The sequence below is a fragment of the Mustela nigripes genome, chromosome 5 (assembly GCF_022355385.1).
Source record: "Mustela nigripes isolate SB6536 chromosome 5, MUSNIG.SB6536, whole genome shotgun sequence".
NCBI classification, from domain to species: Eukaryota; Metazoa; Chordata; class Mammalia; order Carnivora; family Mustelidae; genus Mustela; species Mustela nigripes.
The window spans coordinates 51380788-51400968 of NC_081561.1; the positions used below are offsets into that span (position 1 = coordinate 51380788).

At 45.9% G+C, this 20181-nt stretch overlaps 1 protein-coding gene across 5 annotated transcripts; it reads right to left on the minus strand.

Moving 5' to 3' along the window:
• TMEM14A (transmembrane protein 14A) lies at positions 1–19753 on the minus strand. 5 transcript variants are annotated; one of them, XM_059400249.1, is made up of 7 exons: positions 19494–19753; positions 14575–14692; positions 11476–11940; positions 8063–8154; positions 3400–3501; positions 1791–1878; positions 1–289 (listed from the first exon to the last, which is right to left on the minus strand). In XM_059400249.1, the coding sequence occupies exons 3-7, from the start codon at positions 11784–11786 to the stop codon at positions 250–252; spliced, it is 633 nt and encodes a 210-aa protein (XP_059256232.1). In that variant the 5' UTR covers positions 11787–11940; positions 14575–14692; positions 19494–19753; the 3' UTR covers positions 1–249. The 5 variants fall into 5 exon arrangements, with proteins under 5 accessions (XP_059256232.1, XP_059256230.1, XP_059256233.1 ...); XM_059400247.1 differs by having other exon boundaries at positions 19422–19753; XM_059400250.1 differs by lacking the exon at positions 14575–14692.
• Positions 19754–20181: the final 428 nt, after the last annotated feature.

Below are 20181 nucleotides of genomic sequence, written 5' to 3' on the forward strand. Positions count from 1 at the left end.
TGAAAGCATGTATAACGATTTATTGAATATCTTTAACAAGACCATTATCTGACAAGTAGAAAACAGTTGAGTTTTCAGTTTTTAAAAAAATCCCTCAAACTGGTGTTCATTTTGGAACATTTCTGTTGTTTGTAACATAAAACAAGACACGTAATATTCCACCTTGAAGTTTATCTTTTAAATCCAAAGTGTATACTCTGCCCGTTACAGTAGAATCATACGAATTTAGTCTTCAGTTCCTCTGGATTCTCAGAGTAGCAGTAAGATAAGTCTTAGAATCATCATGAGGCTGGATTAAAACAAAAGGCAAAGAGCGGGTCACGCTTATGTGGCATAAGACAGTTCGTATGTTCACCTAACCGGTACTGTTACTAAACTTTGGCTTCCAAGATGCTCACTTCTCCTGGAGCAGGGGTGATCTCCGTAATTATCCCTGTACTGGAACTTCCCAGACCTGACTGAATTAGCCACTTAAAAATGCTGATTGACTGAGCAAAATCAGAACTCATGATTCTGAAAACCCGAGATGAACCTTTGTAAGAGAAAGGTTTGGAGAGGAACACAAACCTTTCATAAGCTAGTAAGGGCAAGTGGCTTAAAAATAAGAAGCAAGGAGCAATTCTGGGGTGATATTATTATAATCTCAGCTACTTTCCACTGACTGGGGTCTTGTTCTTCTTGACCCATAAAGCCTACCTCTGATTCTTTCTATCACCAAGATCATTTTTAAAACACAGCCGTAACTGGAAAACAGTCCTTTGTAGTCACAGTCCTCGCTGACCCTCATGCCCCTTGCCACCAAGTCATAAACATGATACACAGCCATGAGAAAATTCTAAAGAAAAGTAGAATGGAGAAATTTACTCATTGCATTATCAACCAGTGATAAACACTATTAAAGGTTTGAAGCATCTCTTTCCTATCTTGGTTTTTTATACACAAACTTCTAAGATCGCACTCAGATTTGGTTGTTTATTTGTTTTTATCTCCCACTATATCATTAAGAGGTTCTAATGTCACTAAGTGGTTTTTGAAAATGTGTCATGTAATTGCTGTTCAATATTTCATTAAGTGGACAAAAGCCTTATTGAAACATTTCCTTATTGATGAGTTTTAATTTTTCAGTTTACCATGTGTTCCATTAGAAATAAAGTTGCAATAAACATCAGCCTTTCTATACATTTCATTATTTCTTTGGAATACATTTCAAAAAGTAAAAATGTGTAGCAAAAGAAGTAAACAACTTTAAGGCTTTCAACATATAAAGGCTGCCTCCAGGAAGAATTGAAAATGTCACTATAAATTTGTAGGTGGTAATATGCTTAATCTCATGGATAGAATTACTGGGATCAAATTAAGAAATTGGAGGCTCCCTCTTTATTTATTTATTTTTTTAAATATTAACTGTCCTCTCTTGAAAACTCAAAGAAGTGTAGCAGGCTATCACTTTGTCTAATGCTCTAAGAGAGACTGAGTATCAGATTTAAATGAATACATTTACTGTTTCAGATGAGTAAATCTTGAGGAAAAAAGGCTGAATTCAGTTCTTTATTCTAAAAAACGTGAGTACATGCAGTCACATACTATAGCAACACCCCATGTACTCCCCATAATGTTCCTGGGGACATCAATACCAAAGACGGACTGCAGGCATGATACTTTAAGGTTTTATAGTCATGCTTACTCTAACAAAAATCACATTGACCTTTTCAAGTTAAAACTGACTCTTGCCAAAAAGTCCACATTAAATGATGACAGAAGAAAAAGTACAGAAAAATAGTGTTTCTTACCTTAAACCTGCAACCAGTCCAGCTGGCATGATTTTCTTAGATCTCTTATACCTCACACCCATTATGGTGGCCAGGAAGAAAGCTGTAACTAAAAACCCAACCAATGCATGAACCAGAGTTTCAAACACATTATCAATGCTTGCTCATGCAAAAAAAAAAAAAAAAAAAAAAAAAAGAGAGAGAGAGAGAGAGAGAGAGACATTGTTTCAGCTTTCTAATACAATAGCTATTATGTATAAGTATTAAACTGCTATCTTCTTAAAAAGATAAAATGCTCTCTTAAAAGACTTTATAAACTAGCTTATCAAAAAGGTTTCTGAGTAAGCAACATGTTAAAATCCATTCCCGAAATATCTCCAGAAGAAAAAGTCTTTTTCTAACTTAATTTTCTGTTTGTAGAAACGCCTGGAAGGCTAGGACTGTGTCTTCTTCAGCTTTCTTCACAAACTCTGGGGAGTCTGTCTGGACCCACAGGAGACATCCAATAAATGCTCATTTAAGTGAAAGTAAAGAAAATAATCAGAGTCTTTAAGTAAGACCTGATGAGTAAAAAAATACTAGGAAAAAAGGCCGATTGATTGTAATTTGCAGTACTGCATTCTGGGAAATGGATGCCTGGAGGCTAAGTAAGAACAGTCTGGGCAATAATATTACACTCAGAAGCGTCCCGCCAGCCTTTGAGGAGCTGACCCAGTACGGAGAGAGAATGTTTTAGGGAATAGAGGCGGATGCCGACATCGCAATTTCAGAACAGCTTTCAACGAAAAATCACTTGCTGATATAAAGAACAAAATGACGGACAATAAACACACGTGAACTACTTAAATGCATGTGAGTAAAAAACCCAAATATCCACATCTTGCTGTTTTGTTTCTTCTTTTGACACAATTTCATTATTAAAAACTATCCTTAGCTCCTATTTCAAACAAGTCAAGGGAAAAAAATACAACACAAAGTCTCTTGCTCTCCCTTGAAGACGGAACTGGTATAATTTGTCTTTATTTGTCCTGTCTTCCATACCACCAGGACACTCTGAATAATAATCAAATTAAACGGAAACAATTTCCAAACCTTCACGGGATCTCAAGTTAGATTAAAGAGAACCAAGCATCCTGGGCCTAAACACACAGGTTTCCATTTTTACTATGGACATTCCCCTGCTAAGCCGGACAAGGGAAGAAGCTAAAAAAAGGTCAGCCTTGGTTTTCTAGATCGAGTCCTAGGGTAAAACAGGATCTAAAAGCTGCTTGTGAATTAAATAAAATAATGCGAGGCTGTCTTATTTGGTATTTTAATAGCAACACAAAAACTATGCTAATAGGTACTTAAGGGTATTAGCAGAAATTCTGGACATAATTCCTTAATTTTTCTAATTTTATTTTTCTAGTAATAAGTTTCATAGAAACATGCTTCTGTGTCTGAAGGCCTGGGAGCAATATCCTTGTTTCTGAGTGGGTCACTCTAGAAAGGAACAAGAATTCTGTTCAGTCTCCACACATGCGTATCTACTTACCACATGACTACGTTTTCCAGTATACCTAGTACAGAGTATCAAAAAAGTCACTCCCAAGGTTCGACCCTTCAAAACTGGAAAAAATGTCTTACTTACACAGTGATAGTTTGACATCTCGCTTGTCATTGGAGACACGGTAGGCTCCATAGCCAGCCAAAAATCCAACAAAAAGACCAGCGATCAAAGATGGAACACCACCTGGGGGAAAAAAAGGGGCTCAGAGAGAGAATCCCCAAATGAAAGGAATTCCTTCCTTTCTTTCAAGAATGATACATGCACCTTCAAATGCGTATCTAGGTGGGCACTGTAGCTCGACAAAGCCAAATTATATATCCGCTTCTTCATGGACTGCTTCTAATATGACTGGTCCCTGCTGAACCCAAAATGCAAGGCAGAGGAACCCCGAATACATGGCAGTGCCAGGGTTAGATACGGCTTGAGTGAATATGAAAGCCTGCCTGGTGGTGGCGGTTCTGACTTTGATTGCATGACCTAGACAATCGGTTGACTTCTTTATACCTCTCTCTGTCCTTCTCTTCCCCCTCTTCTCCCTGCCTCCCTCTTTTTACTCAGGCTGTGATAATAATGGGATGCAATGGTATTTAAGCTCATAGAGGTAGAAAGAGAAGTCCCATGCAAAGCAAGCAATGGTTCTGTCCTGAATAATTAACAAAGCTTCCAGCCTCGGGATGTCAGGACTCAGGGATGAATGGGGACTGTACTGAGAGATGGGAAGAGCCAGTAGCCTCCCACCCAGTGCTCTCCTGCCCTCAGTCCATTCATCCCCTGCCCCAGGGCACGGTGACCAACACTGAGCACTTTCAGCCCACCGGCAACGGGCCTCCTGCCAGGGACACTGTGCACAAAACAGACAGACACACACACAGTCGGTGCTTTGTGGAGCTCACTCTATTTAGAATCTATCAGATTGGAATCCCTCAGGGTAGGGCCTAGGCATCCCTATGTTTTAAATATCTATAGGAAATTCAGATGGTAACCAGGGTTAAAAACCATTGCAGCAGTGTGCGCGCGCACACACACAGCAGCATCCTGAATGAGAAGACACACAAGCTAGGTTCTAGTCCTAATTCTTCCATTTGTTGCCTGAAGGACTTTGGCTAAGGCACTTAGTCTCTGAGTTTTGTCAGTTGCAAAACAGTGTTGGTAATACCATCCACGTCAAGTACACAAAGGCTTAGAATGTTACAGTTGGACAGAACGTCAAATTCCTCGTTGTTCCTCCTTCCCCCCAAATCTATTCTGCAAACACGGCAACACGGTCTTCTAAAATCATACGTCCAGATTGGTCACTCCGCTAATTAAAAACTGTCTGTGCTTCCTACTGCACTTAGAGAAAAACCCAAGTCGACTCGATTACGGGAGCCTTGGCCTTCGATCAGATCCCTTAAGTCTTTATTCTTCATGGCTTCTAGACATGCTGTTCCCTGCCTGGACTGCTCTTCCCTGCCCTGTCTGCCTGGCCAACTGCAGCGCACCTGTCTCTGTAACGGTCAGCTCCTAGAGACATCTTCTCTGACACACCACTCTGAACAAGGGGCCCCATCAGAGTCTCCAACGATTCGCCATCCTGTATTTGCGCACCTGTCCACGTATTTAAGGTCAGCCCCCCAACTTGCTTCCAAGCACCATCTCTTTTTGCTCACTGCTGTTTTCCAGGGCCTGACCCAGTGCTGGGTACTTGGCAGCACTTGATAAATGCTGACAAAATGCAGGCCCGGGCCCTCCCTGTTAAATGGGTCATGTTTAGCAGAAGACAGCAGATTAGAAAACAGTCAAGGGAATTGAAGCATTTTCTGGAACGCATGACTAGGTCACCTTAATTAAGGTGTCTTCTCACTTAGAGACCTTGGACTCTCTTCTGTACACCCTGATGAGTTCTGCAATGCTGGGACCCTCCCCACCTGAAGTATGTGCAGGCAGGGGAAGCAGCTGCACCCGAGTCTCGCAGAGGTCAGACAGCAAACAGTGAGGATGGGCAGGCTCTAGGTTTAAGAAGGCTATGGCTCGTGGAAGGGAGCCAGATCCTGCAAAAAAGCTCAGTCTATAGTGGGGCTACCAAAAAAGAAAAAAGAAGTGCCAAGCTGTGCCCCGCAACCCCTCCTTCAAGTGCCAACCTGGCTGGGGCAGTCTCAAGGAGTTTCAACGGAGTTGGGAGGTGCACAAGAGGGCCTCTCTCCCTCAGAGCAAGACACCTGCTCTCCTGCTCCCATCTTTTTCTCCAGAGGGGCTGCTGTGCCCTGACCTTGAACTGGAGTAGAAGGTAGGTAGCCAGGTTCAGCCCTGGTGCAGGAGAAGGCCAAGAGAGCTTTCTGCCCATCTTGGGCTTTGGGCACTGGCTACCTGGCTCAGAAAAAGCCTCAAAATCATAGTGTCTACTTGGGTATGCACTTTCCTGGGGACCTGTGTGGGAGAGGGGTGAACTCAGAACTTGGTGCCGCTGTGCTGCCTCTCTCCCCCTTGCCTGCTCCCAGCAAGAGAAGAAATCTATCAGCCCCTCACTCTGACCCAACTATGTCCGGCACTTGGTCTTGTACAGGATTCAGATACACTTGTCCTCTTACCAAACACCATCCTGACATCACATCTTCAACCTACTCAACACTGTTCTCAGTAACTGTCCCGTGAAGGGTCTCCAGGCCGAACTCTAGGGGATTCATGTCTAGGGAAGTTTTAAGTAAAAACATAAAGAACTGATTCACTTTATACAAAAGCTCTAAAGCACTGGGGCCACAAGCAGCTAAGAATATAGAATACAAAACCAGAAAAAGGTATTTTGCCTCACTGGCCCACAGACTCTCCCCCTGGCATGGAGTAGCAGCAGAAACAAGAATATCAAGACCTTCTTCCAGCCAGGCACTATGTGAAATGTGTTACATGCATTATCTTATTTAAACCTAACTGATCAACATACAAATGAGGAATTGGAGCCCAGAAGTTAAAACAACTCACATGAGTACCCGAGCTAGTAAGGAGTAATGTCAAGAGCAGAATTTAGGAAAGCCTGATGCTGTGGCTTGTGCTCTTAACCCACATTACACAGGAGTGCGCTTTTTTGCAAACACATGCCCCCAGGGGCTTCCAGGATCACACAGTTGGGGGCTCTTGTAGGAGGCCAAGGGACCATATTGTGCAGCTAAGCCATCATATAGTTTGGTGCCATCAATATATATGATGGCACCAAACTATATGATGGCACGTTGGTGCCTTCCATCGAGTACATATGCTACACCCATTGAGAGAGAACATAGGAGCAACAAACAAAAGTCCAAGTGAATTAGAGGTTCTCAGGAATCTTAGAAAATACTCTGTTTTAACCATAAGAGACTCTTAATCTCACAAAACAAACTGAGGGTTGTGAGGGAAGGTGGGGGGGGGATTATGGACATCTGGGAAGGTATGTGCTATGGTGAGTGCTGTGAAGTATGTAAACCTGGTGATTCACAGACCTGTACCCCTGGGGCTAATAATACATTATATGTTTATAAAAATAGAAAATTATAAAAACAAAAGTAAAAGAAGTAAATATTGTAGAATGAAAAAAAAAAAACAAAACCTCTGTTTTAACCTGCCACCCCTCAGTCCCTACAGAGACCTGTGTTTCTGGCCTTCTTAGCAATTGCTAAATAAGGGGTCCCTCTAATACCTATGTAGACCTGGCTTTTTCGCTCAAGTTGCAGCCTACCAATGTCACAAATAGAACCTTTCATTTTTTTGCATGAAAACTTATCAACTTTTTTTTTTCTCTCCCCTCTTTTGGATATAGATGAAGAGACAACCTCTGAGAGGATATCTAAGTATTTAACAAATTTTCCTTTGCAAAACACAATTATCAACATAATTCAGTTTTTGATACTAGGAATATGTAAACAAATGAAAATCCTCATTTGATAATGAGCGAGTAGCCCTGAGGAGGTTGAGTCAATTAATTACACAGTTAATAATGACAGGTGAAGAGAAACCCAGACAGCTGGGTTGGGTTGCTGTCACACCCAGCCCCCTGCCCTCTACAACTCCCTTCCATGCACGACATGCTGGTCCTCGGTTGCCTCTAGGACCTCTTCACCTTCCTGTCTTATTTACAAACCCTCAGATGATCCCCCCCCCCCCCCACCAGTGTTCCAAGACTCACTGTTTATACACCACACCCAATGCTCCATGCAATACGTGCCCTCCATAACACCCACACCAGGATCACCCAACCCCCCCCCGCCAAAACCTTCAGATTGTTTCTCAGAATCCACAGTCTCTCATGGTTCTTCTTCCCCTCCAGTTTCCCCCAACTTACTTCTCCTCTCTTTCTCCCATGTCCTCCATGTTATTCCTTATACTCCACAAATAAGCAAAACCATATGGTAACTGACTCTCTCTCTGCTTGATGTATTTCACTCAGCATAATCTTCTCCAGTCCCGTCCATGTTGATACAAAAGTTGGGTATTCATCCTTTCTGATGGAGGCATCGTACTCCATTGGGCTCTTTCCACAGCTTAGTGACTGTGGCCATTGCTGCTATGAACACTGGGGTACAGATGGCCCTTCTTTTCACTACATCTGTATCTTTGGGATAAATACCCAGCAGTGCAATTGCAGGGTCATAGGGTAGCTCTATTTTTAATTTTTTAAGGAATCTCCATACTGTTTTCCAAAGTGGCTGCACCAACTTGAAACCCTCACATGATCTTAGCACAACCAGCAATCCCCTACCAAGGCCCTTGGATGAGAAATAGAGTTAAGGCTTACCTCTCCGCTTATATCCCAAAATGCTTCCAAACGTCACAAGGGCCGCATAACCAAAACCGATCAGGTCCATTGGCAAGGTTGCAATTCTACCGCTGGATGAAGGGACAAGTTTTACAAAATAAAAAGAACTGGGGATGGGGGGAGCATAGGTAATACAAAAATGGCATGTATTCCACGGAGTTACAGAGATTAATTTCAAGCTCAACCAGAAACATGCATGCTTAATCAATGGCAAATCACTGATGAATATAACGAAGCCCCTGGCAAAAAATCACGTGAGTGACGAGAATATCCTATGTGTCTCATAGCAGCAGTTGAAACATACACCTAGGGGTGAGAAGTTCCATGAAAATCCTACCCAGGAATCGGTAAGATGCAGGAGAAAGTGTGCTGGCGACAGGCTGGAGACATGGGTACTGGTCAGCAGCAGGCTGTTGGGCCTTGACTCATGCCCCATCCCTGACACTGACTCCCCCGCAAAGTGAGGGGAGTAGATGAGATGAACCCTAAAGTTCCTTGTAGCTTTCTAATTCTTTTAATTTCTGATTCCCAGTGCCGCTTCTATATCTATATGCAAATAAAACTCATGTCTCTCAGATCTGTAAAGTTCTGGATCAGTCACCTCTGTTGGTCTCGTAGCTTCAAGTTGTGACCACACTGCATGCCTTCCGTCTTCAGCCCTGTCAGCTTCTCATGGTCCGTCTGACCTACTGTTGTTCCCAAAGACTTAATCGAATTCCACAGTGTATGCTGGGCTCCAAGCCTGCTGCCACTGGCTGCTAGCTATGTAACATTGTGTGTGGTCCCTAATCTCTCTGCAACTCGGTCTCTCCATCTGTAAAATACGGATAATGATAAAATTACCTCACAGGTTGTGGTGATTAAATGAGGTAATACTGAAGAGTGCTTACAACAGGGCCTACACGTACTGGACACTCATCAAATACTAGCTGCTTGAATAATGATTGTTCTTCTCTTTCACCCTATACCCATTTTTAAGCTTGACATGTGTGAGGCCATAACTGTGCCAGCTTGCTGAGGAAACAACAGAGATGGAGTGAATTTATGACTCAGGCACTCAGTGAATCAAACCATAATGTTATAGCTTATGCCCAACTCCATTTAACAACTATTTATTGAATGTCTTCTTTTTTAGGAAAATATTTTTTTTTAATTTCTTTGACACAGAGAGAGAGCACAAGTGGGGCAGTGGCAGGGAGAAGCAGGCTGCCTGCTCAGCAGGAAGCCCGAAGTGGGGCTTGATCCCAGGATCCCGGGATCATGACCTAAGCAGAAGGCAGATGCTTAACCAACGAAGCCACTCAGACGCCCCTGCATGTCTTCTTTGTGCAAGGCAGCAGGAAGGCATGGAAAGCCCTTGGACTTGGCTCTGGCCTTTTAGTACAGCACAGCAGAGGAGGAAGACGTGTGGATGAGCCCTATGAGGAGATGCATGGGCACGATATCAAGAAGTGGAGCCTATGGTGACTTGTGAGCCTAAAGGAGGATTCCTAGAGCAGACAGGGTCCGGGCTGGGATCTTGGGGAGAGGAGGAGTAAGCCGAGCGAAGAGGGTGGCAGGGAAGGATGTGCTCTGGGCAGCAGGGAGAACGTGTGCAAAAGCCCAGTAGCATGAGAAAGCATGGCCTGTTCTCAAAATGGACAGGCGTGCAGGGCAGCTATGAAGACATGGGCCTGGGGAAAAAGACAGGGCCAGGACACTTCTAAGTGCCGTAAAGGGAGGCTGGGTTCTGTCTCAAGGGCAGTAGGGATGACAGAGGGGAGTCTCTCCACCAGATTTAATTCCAGCCAGTGCTTCCTCGCAGTGGGTAGCGGGAGATGGGACGAAGTGAAGCAGGAAGCTGAGCTAAGCCAGAGCTGGTGGTGGCCTGGCCTGGAGCAACGGCAGGGAGGGTGGGTCAGCTCTGAGAGACGTTCAGGAAACAGAATCAATAAGCCTGGATGTGGGGAGTCCAGGGGAGGGATGAGTCAGAGATGACTCACGTCTAGTCTCTGGATTGGCGCACCAGGAAGGAGAGGTGGGAGGCGGGGGGCGGGGGGGCCTTGATGCTCCTCCAGGAGATAGGGAGCCCTGGACCAGCAGGCATGTGGTAGCAGGTGGAGGGAGGAATCCAGGAATGGTGGGACCTATCTGAGACATAGCCTAAGATGCCTGACACACAGTGAGGAAAATACCTCTACACACAGATGGAAGCTTAGGAGATCACTCCTCATCAGGTAGTAATTTGGGAACCTAATTTTCTGCTTAAACCGGCCACCTGATGTAAAAGGCCGATTCTTCTCTGTCCTCTGAGCTCCCAGTCTCCTTCTGACGCTCTCCTGGGGCCCCGCCCCTTCTCCCTGGCATGGAGTTACTTACATTGAGCTCCCCTCCCGACCTCCCTTCTCAGCCTAGCTCCTCCGGGGCTAAGCTCAAGTTCTGTTCACCTTTGTCCTCCCCACATCACCAAGCTCACCGCCACGCACAAGGCAGGGTGTGCAGAAATACTTGCTGAATGAACCAGAGGAACAACTTTTGCCTGAGGGAAGACATTCTGTAACTGGTCAACCCTCAGTATAGCTCTACTGCCAGGCAACGGTCTGTTCCCTTAATCTCCTTACTGAGCTGAGTATTCTAAGGAGGCAAAATACACACACCTATTCCCAATCCTTGCAAGAAGTTTCTGAATACAGAGAGAAATTGCAGACAAAAAGCAAACATCCCTCTTGCTCCCTGTCCATGGCAGGACCATATGACCAGAACCACACAGGGAAGTGATGGAAGTAGGAGCTGATGGGCGCCTTGCTTCACAGGCTCTCACTGAAAATACTACCTCAGTACTTGGAGAGGCCAGAAAGCGTCTTGGGTGCAATGCAGCAAAAATGATTTACTGCACCGCGTATGAAACCAGGTGACAGGGCCCTGCCTTGCCCCTAGCCCTCCAAAATTTGGGGGACCCACTAAGAGATTTTCTGTAAGCTACTGTATAAAAAACTACCTACCTTTGTACTCCTTGGGGGCTCGAAAGACCATCTTCGAATGAAGTCTGGGTGGTACTAGCAAGGTTAAACTGCCAAGCGTTTTTGCCATGGTCAGAGAACCCCATCCCTTCCCCGCCTCTCCCCAGCTCCAGGAAGGTCGGAAGGAGGACAGGTGGGAGATTCAGGGCCGCGGAAGGAAGACATTCCGGGAATTCCCAGAAGACGGAGAGAAGCGACGCTTGGAAGAAGCAGCCGCCATCCCCTGCAAAATCCTCCCCAGGTCATTAGCATCTTTGCTCAGATCTGTGCCTTTACAAGAAAATTCAGGAGAGAAGTTCTCGACTGCGAGGTATACAGCTCACCTGCAGCCCCGAGCCCTCCCCGCGGCTCAAAAGAGAAAAATCGGGAGCCAGCCTCGGGCCAGCCTCGTACCTGGTGTCCGGAAGCGGTCCCCGCCGCCAGCACCTCCCGATTCTGCGCGCTACCTCCCCGCACTGGCAGAGCCTGCTGGTTCCGGGCGGTGTCGGTCCCGCGGCGCGCATGCGCCACGGCTTGCCCTCGCCTCCGCCGGGCGTGCCCTGCACAGGCTGCGGACCCCGAGGCCAGTCGGCTCCTCCGCTGCTCGCTCTTTCTGCCCAGCTTTCCGCTCTGGCTCTACAGCCGTGCTGGGGTCTGCTGCCTCCTGCCGAACCCGGCCGGACGGGGAAGCCCCCGCAGAGAATAGGTCTGGGTGTAGCCGGCATCCTAGTAGGCGGAGTTTTAACCTTGAGGTTCGTTCACCACTCAGAAGACAGCAATCAGGCCTTTTAGATTCTTGCCGGCGACTGTCCCCATTTTCAGTGCGGGGAGCTAAGGTTCAGACAGATGGGGTGACTGAGTTGTCCACGGTCTCAGGTCCTAAGTGGGGTACAAAGGTTAGAGCCAAAGTTTGGTTTCTAAGCCGGAGCTCTCTTCATTATATCACACACATTATATCACTCCCTTCATTATATTTCCACTCCAGAGGTGGAGGGGAGCTCAGGATCCCGGTGGTTTTATACTCCACGCCCAGGATTTGCTGGGCCTAATTAAGGGAAGGGAAAGGTAGAGACTGACAGACGTGCAATGCACTTTAAGTCATGGCTAGTCTCAGGATCTATGATCCCGGAAATGAATTCAGTGGATTTGGAATTGTTCCTCCTGGCAACAAATGCTCATTTCACGCCAGTTTTGCCTTCCAAACCACATACTATAACTCTAACCAGACTCCTTACCCATCCTTACCCTAGCCTCCCCCAACCCTCTCTCCAGACTTCCAGGACTTGCCCTATCCAGAATAAAAGTAAAACCCCGCTTGGAATGCTTCCCTTACCTTTACCTGATAGGACCTCCAGTAAATAACTTGCCCCTGACTTCAGACGTCAGTGCCTGGATTTATAAGATGCTGCTCAGAGATCCCGTTGACCCTGTCACTGAGGTATGGGAAGCTGGAAACAGTCCCATGATATTCCTACTCAAGGCATTTTCACCTAAACTTAAAAGAATAACTTTCTATGATGGGAAATTCCATATTCTTGGACACGTGGGTTCACAAACGTTCTTAGGCAAAGAGGTCACTGTCCTTTCAATTCATATGCCAGCTAATAATAAGGTTAGAACGCAAGGCAAGGGTACCACCAAGCATATTTCTCTCTACCTATTTGTCAAGCTGTCTATTCATGATCCCAGCAGAGACAGATGGCCCTATGATGAGCCATCAGCTGCCTTTGGCAATCTGGAAAAACACAAGAACAATAAACAGGATTTCCAAGGAAGCCAATTTTATTGAAATACAGTTATGAAATTATTAAAAATTTATATCTGCGATCTAATAAATGTGCTTCTTTATCATATTACAGGATCTCAGAGTGGGGATTATAATACCGTAGTTCCCAAACGGTGTTGCACCTAAACAATATTTTCGGGTATCTGAAACATGCAAACATCTGCTCGTGATGACAGAGTCACAGGTACTGATACTGTGGTGGTTTGTGGCCTATGAAACAAATGCTAGACTTTAGAGGTTAGTGAGGATAAAAATTTATTTTCTCCATCCATGTTCTCAGATCTCCTGATTTCCATCCTCAGGCCCCTTTGGATTTGCAGAACTCCCAATGTATAGTAACACAGGCTTTCCTAAGTGGTGTATGGGTGGGACTGGAAAAGAGGAGAGTACAGTTGAGAGCCTGACTGACTGACAGACTGGCCGCTTGCTCAGGCAGGACCTCACAGGATGTTTAGCCCTCAATGAGTGCTCTGTGGATCCCGAGCCTAATCCTCATTTTCAAACAATGTTCCCAAACTCAGTCTGTATCAGCTCTTCTGTGGGCACCCTGGGTTTGGGAGATTAATTCATAAAAACCAAAGTCACAGGGCACCTTCAAGTTCAGGTCGTGATCCTGGGATCCTAGGATCTAGACCTGTGCTGGGGTCTCTGCTCAGTGGGAAATTTCCTTCTTCCTCTGCCCCTCCCCTGCTCATGTTCTCTCTGTCTCTCCTAAATAGATAAATAAAATTAAAAAAAATTTTATTTGACAGAGAGAGGGGGAACACAAGCAAGGGGAGGGGCAGAGGGACAGGGAGAAGCAGGCTCCCCCTGAGGAGGGAGCCTTATGCAAGGCTTGATCCTAGACCCTGGGATCATGACCCGAGCCAAAGGTAGACGTTTAACTGAATAAGCCACCCAGGTGCCCCAAGATAAAGAAAACCTTAAAAAAAAAAAAATAGAAGTCACAAGAGACTTACTGATTTTTAAGCAAATAAAAAAAGTCTGCTTCAGGTCCGTGATTCTTCTCTTCTTCTAGATACCACAGGATTACTGATCATTTAGGGCTCTTCTCATCAGTAAAAGAATTTTTTAAAAATATTTATTTATTTGAGAGAGAGAGAGGGCAGAAGTGGGAAGAGGGTCAGAAGGAGAAGGAGAAGCAGACTCTTCACTGAGCAGGGAGCCCTATGTAGGTCTCAGTCCCAGGACCCTGGGATCATGACTGGAGCCAAAGGCAGACACTTAACGACTGAGCCACCCAGGAGTCCCAGTAAAAGAAATTTTGAACAAGCATCCCAATATATGTATATTATTTCTAAATTAGACACCTACTGCTGTGCTAATATGCTGTGCATATTTTTAAATACAAATATATAAATCAACATAAGATACATAATGCAAGACTTTAAAAGGAGAACATGAATAGGATGAAACAGAGATTTCCTATGTTTAATTAAAAATGACATATTTCTGTCCCATGGTACAGTAGACTATTTTTATTCTTTCTGTCTTCTTTCCCAATAATACTTTTCTGAACTGTTTGCAGCCTTAAGGACATCCTTCTTTTTTTTCATGTAGTGGTAAAACTGAATACTGTCAAATGTAAAATTCACTCTGACCTGCAGCTCTGCTCTCCTCAAGCCCACGGGACACAGATTCCTTGCATCAGCCCAGTGTGATGACGTTAGGCTAAATACCCTCTCAATAAAAGTGTGTGAGCATGGAATAGTTAGGATTTTACTTACTAGCAACAGCAGGTTTTTAAATTTGTAGGTGTTTGCTTTCATTTCTCCAAAAAGGTCCACCCAATTTGTGTCCACAGGCTTGTTAAGGTCAGCAGTTTGTTAATCAGGTCCTTTGTATCTGTAAATTCATCATATAGGCTTTCATTTTTTAAAAAGATAAATTTATTTGAGAGAGAGCGCAAGTGTGCACATGAGCAGGGGGAGGGGGAGAGGGAGAGAGAGAGAAATTCAAGCAGACTCCCTGTTGAGTACAGAGCCCAGCACAGAGGCCAGTGTCACAACCCTGAGATCATGACCTGAGCCGATTGGATCAGTTGGATCCGTAACCAACCGAACCTCCCAGGCACCCCAATGTCCATCATTTTTAAGCACTCTGAAGCACACTGGAAGCCATCATAAGGTAAACATCTCCTTTTCAGGGAAAATGGTTTTGAGGCATAGAGATAATTTGAACTGGTAAAATTGAAGTTGGGTTCCAAATAAGCTACTGTCTTAGTAAAGAAATTAAGAAAGTCCTGTTTAACTTGATTACCCTTTTCTGGAGACTTTTTTTTTTTTTAAAGTTCTGAAGCAGTCTTATTTCCAAAAAATGAATAATTTTTATGCTGTATGAATTTTTGTCTCAACTTATACATAACATTAGACAGTTCAGGTGCGGTCTGTTGATCCTTTTCTAGGCTTCCTATAGCCTCTTCAAAGACCATCAGTTGTGGAGACACAGCATATAAATTTCCATTTTACTATACCCCTCTTATCCATTTTCATCTTCAATATATTCCAAATCAAAGAAGAACAGTCTTCTTGTCCCAAATGTTGAAACTATGATTTTATGGTAGGCCGACACTTTACAATCTTTTCTGTGACTGGGAGCAATGAGGTCCATTTTGTAGGCACATATCTAACAAGGCTATCTTCTTCCACTTCTTTAAAGTCAAAAATCTCATTAAGAGCTTCTGGACATTTTGACAAAACTGAAAAGTGACCAAAAACTTTCCTTATGAAAGTCTCAATACCATATATAAACAAATCACAACCCTTCCCTCTTTTTTTTTTTTTTTTTTTTAAAGATTTCATTTATGTGAGAGAGAGAGAGAAAGAAGGAGCAGGGGTAGGGGAGAGGAAGAGAGACAAGCAGACTTCCTGCTGAGCAGGGAGCCTGATGTGGGGGTTCCATCACAGGACTCTGAGCTGAAGGCAGATGCTTAACTGACTGAGCCATCCAGGCATCCCAAACCACAACCCTTTTTAGGAGTGTCATATATAAGATGTGCAGGGTATTGAATAGGTAAGATCTTTTCATTTTCTCTGGTGAGACACTTATAGACTGAGTGGGATTTGCCCAAATTTACATGGGCACTTTCTGACGAATGTGGAGATAGATGAGCTAAGTCTAGTTTGTATTTGGGCAAAATATCAACAAGTCTTCTGCTTTGTGATTCCAGCAGTTCCATTAAAATCCTCTAGAAATCGAGAAGGTAATCTGAAATCCTATTTTTCAAGTCAAGGGACCTAAGAACTAGAGGGAACATTTTTTTGTTGCCATGGTTCAGAGCATAGACTGTAGAAAGCATGATGGCTGGTGAGAAAGGACCAAACCAGCTGTACACTGTAAGGGGCCAACAGCTCTGCTATCAGAGTTTCTCCATTTGATCGCCCACAGGGTATTTTAGTTGCAATTCCTAAGTCAAGAAAAGTAACTTCTTCAGATGCACAGAGCAGTCAAGGGAACCACAGGATGATACCCGTTGGTTTATGTGGTATCCCCAAGCTCATTCAACAGCTGCTATTTTTGACTGAACATTGATCATCTTCTTGGGGGAATAAAAATACTTTTGATGGGTTTAGAGTCACTTGCCTATCTCATTCTGGACTGGTGAGATTCAGTCTCCACATGTTTTTTCACATCCCCTTCTCCACTATGCCCAATCCCAAAGTCTTTCCTGCATATTGTGCAGTATTCTCTGTTTTGGTTATCTACCTCCCTGATCCAGTTCTAGATCTCTTTCCATTTGTCACTAAAATAACACGGCCCACTTAGTCTTCTTTCTAGATGAAGGGATCATGCTTGTGTTGGTGGTATAATTGTTCTCATTTTCATTAACTGACTTCTTAGAAAACAATATGCACAAGTTTAAAAATTTAAACTAGCCTGTCCTGATACACATCACAACAGTACATCCACAGGGAAAGTCGAGGACAGACTGTAATCTTCCTAATTATGACACACTGAAGTCACTCTCCAGCAAGCAACCGTGGATGGGTCAATTGTTAGTGTCAACTGCAAACTGTGGGTGACAACATCAGTGGTCATGGAGGAAGTGGGCAACTATATTCATTTGACACTTAAGACAATGTTGCTCTCAGCCCCTCTTTTAGGGTCACTGTATGGGCTTTGTTCATTTCCTCCAGTCTTCCACACTCATCACCCAGACCAGGACTTTTCATACTCCAGGGAAGGTCTCCCAGGACATGATACTTTCAGTGTGAAATTGGGATGATCGCTTCCCTTACTGGGTCTCCAGTAATCCAAAGGCTACCTCTCCAGAGGTGCGAAGGCAGGCCCAAGGAGCCAGAGACTCCTCACCTTGCTTCCACTGATGGAGTGAAACTTCTCTAGAATATTTCTGAAGTTTCTCTTCCTTAAAGGTGATGAAAACAGAACCTTGTCTTTTGTTGGACTCTGGATCCAATGAGAACTCAGTGGCCTTGGTGCCCTGGGTGGCTCAGTTGGTTAAGCATCTGACTCTTGGTTTTGGCTAAGGTTGTGATCTCGTGGGTCCTGAGATGGAGCTCCTCATTGGGCCCTGTGCTCAGTGGGAAATCTGCTTAAGAACTCTCTCCTTTTGCCTGCCCCCCATCTCTAAAATAAATATGTGTTTTTTAAAGTCCCTAAAAACAAAACAACAACAACAAAACACACATACAACTCAATGGCCTTGATCTGGAAACCCGGCAAAGCTCAGGGCTGGTGACTTCTATAGCTTAGGACCTAAAGGGAACTCATAGGAGATAAGACACACCAATGCCAGAGGAGGAGAAAGAAGCCTTGCTTCTTTCCCCCAATCAGGGAAACAAGTAAGGTAGGTAGGTAGGAAGGAAGGAAGGAAAGAAGGAAGGAAAGACGGAAGGGAGGAGGTTGATCAAATTGTCCAGGTTTGCCCAGGACTAAGGGAATGGGGAACTTGCAGTGCTAAGTGAGGGATTTCCCTGTTGAGGGAATTACTAAGACTGGAGACTCTGGGGTTTCCTGGGATGTGGGACTTTCAGTGCTAAAACCCAGACAATGACTTCTGAGACGGGAATCAGACAGATGCCGGTTCAAATTCTCACTGGCAGTTGCTAGCAGTATTACCCTGCGCTACTCCCATTCCTTTGAGCCACAAGACTCCACCACTGGTTCACAAAACCTGTCATCTCTTCCAAACACACCACACACTACCTAAACCTAACTCCCCCATTTTCTCTAAACCTGAAATCCAGCTGGTTTATCTAAACACATAAATCAGACCTTAGCCCAGTGGAGTCTCTGTGCTTGCTGCATGCCTTCTTCTTGTCCTGGTAGTCTCAACCTAAGACTTGTTTCCTCCAGAGGTAAAGCAGCAGGATTTCAGAGCACAGGCTGTAGCTGGGCTGCTGGGCACTGTGAATCTTCACTGTGCCAACCCTCTATACATTGTGCAATGTGTTTTACTTCCAAATCTTCTTAGGGCCTTAATCTCTTCCTTTGTAAAATGGCACTTAAATAATGCCTGTTTTACAGCATATGTGGTTTCTGTCCTTTCTTTTCTTTTTAAGATTTTATTTATCTATTTGACAGAGAGAGACACAGCCAGAGAGGGGACAAGCAGGGAAAGTGGGAGAGGGAGAAGCAGGCTCCCCCTGAGCAGGGAGCCCGATGCGGGGCTCCATTCCATGACCCCAGGATCATGACCTGAGCTGAAGGCAGACCCTTGATGACTGAGCCACCCAGGCGCCCCAACCCATATACTTCTTCTTATTCTCCCTGAAATCTGTACAGAAACAAGTCCCTAAATTCTGCTTCCCTCAGAACCTTGGCTATAGATAGCTCAGACACAGTGATTGTGATACAGGAGTGCTATCCTTTCAGAGATCAAATCCCGTGCTCGCTGCATCTCTAAAGCGGCCCCACCCTCCTGATCTTCCAGTGTTGGGGTCCATTTTTATAGTATGGTCAACAACCTCTTCACATTTGGCCAAACAGTCTTTTGAGTCCTTTTTGCTGGTGTCCAGCTCAGGCCATTAACAATTTTCTGAAATGGTAGGGCAAGACACAGGGCAACAAGAAGTCTTACAAGGAAACCATGAGCTTGGAATGTCTTCAAGAAATCCGTGAGCTAAGGAAGAACTAGACCTCCCAAAGCTTTCGTTGGAAGGATTACAAATAAATCCACCCCCCAGAGCGAAGGTGTACACCTACCCATCCTATCTGTAAACATTCTACCTTTGACAGATGTTAACGAATCTACACTACCTCCTTACTGAGATCCCAACTCCACACTGACACTAACGAAACTGAAGACCAGGGCACCCCGGGACTGGGAAGGGGGAAAGAAAGGGCAACCCGGCCGGGGTGTAGGCCCTGGGCACTCATCACAACTGGAAGTTAGTTTGGTCTTTAAAAACCCTCTTCTCAAAGTGCAATCATCTATCTCTGTCTTCCCTCTGTGCCCAGAGGTGGCTCTCAAGAAACTTGGCCATCCCGGGAAAGAGACTGCGGTCGTACAGGATGGAGAGAGGGAGGATGCAGGCCCCGGCCTGGTACGCGGAGGGGTCCAGACCCTGGATCGGCCCGGGTCGGAGCGCACACTTGACTCCCGGCCACCTACCCTCTCCGCCAGGCGGCTGCGGGACGCACCGAAGTCCATTCAACAACCCCCGCCAACACCAGGGCACCTAACCTCGCGTCCTCCTGGTTCTTGCCCGGCTCATCCCGGGCCATCATCTGGTCGGGCTGGACGCGGTCCTGGCTTCGCCGGGCGGGCCCCGGCTCCCCGCTGGAAACTCACTTTGGCGGGTGGCCTCTTCTCGGTTCTCCGCCCTGCCGGGGGTTCCCGTGGGCGGCGCGCCCTCGCTTGCTTCGGACACCCTGGACGGACCGCTCGCCGCGGGGGACGCCGCGCAGCCGGCTCGCTCGCCCTCCCTCAGCCGCCGTCACGGTGGCGGGGCGGGAGCCTCCGTCTGACTCGGCGACGCTCCAGTTGGGAGAACCCGGGGCGGGGCATGGAGGGCGTCGGCCGGGGCAGCGGGGGCGGGGTGCGTGGGATGTGTGGGGGGGCGGGCCCACCTCTCCCACAGCGCCTGCTCATTGGCTGAACCCGCCCGACAGTCCAGCGCCGGCGTCCCATTGGCCTCAACCGCGCGCGCTCGGAATCCGAGGGAAATTGTGGTCGCAGAGGGCTGCAGAGCCAGGCCGGGGCACAGCGCCACGAGGTCCAGCCGCGCGACTGCTCATCTGTCCCGGGCCGCCAGCGCCTCGAGGTCCAGCCCCGCGACTGCTCGTCTGCCCCGGGCCGCGGAAAGGCCGGAGGCGCACCCTCCGCCCGCTGCATCGCGGCCTTGTTCCCGCGCGCCGGTCTCCGGGCTCCA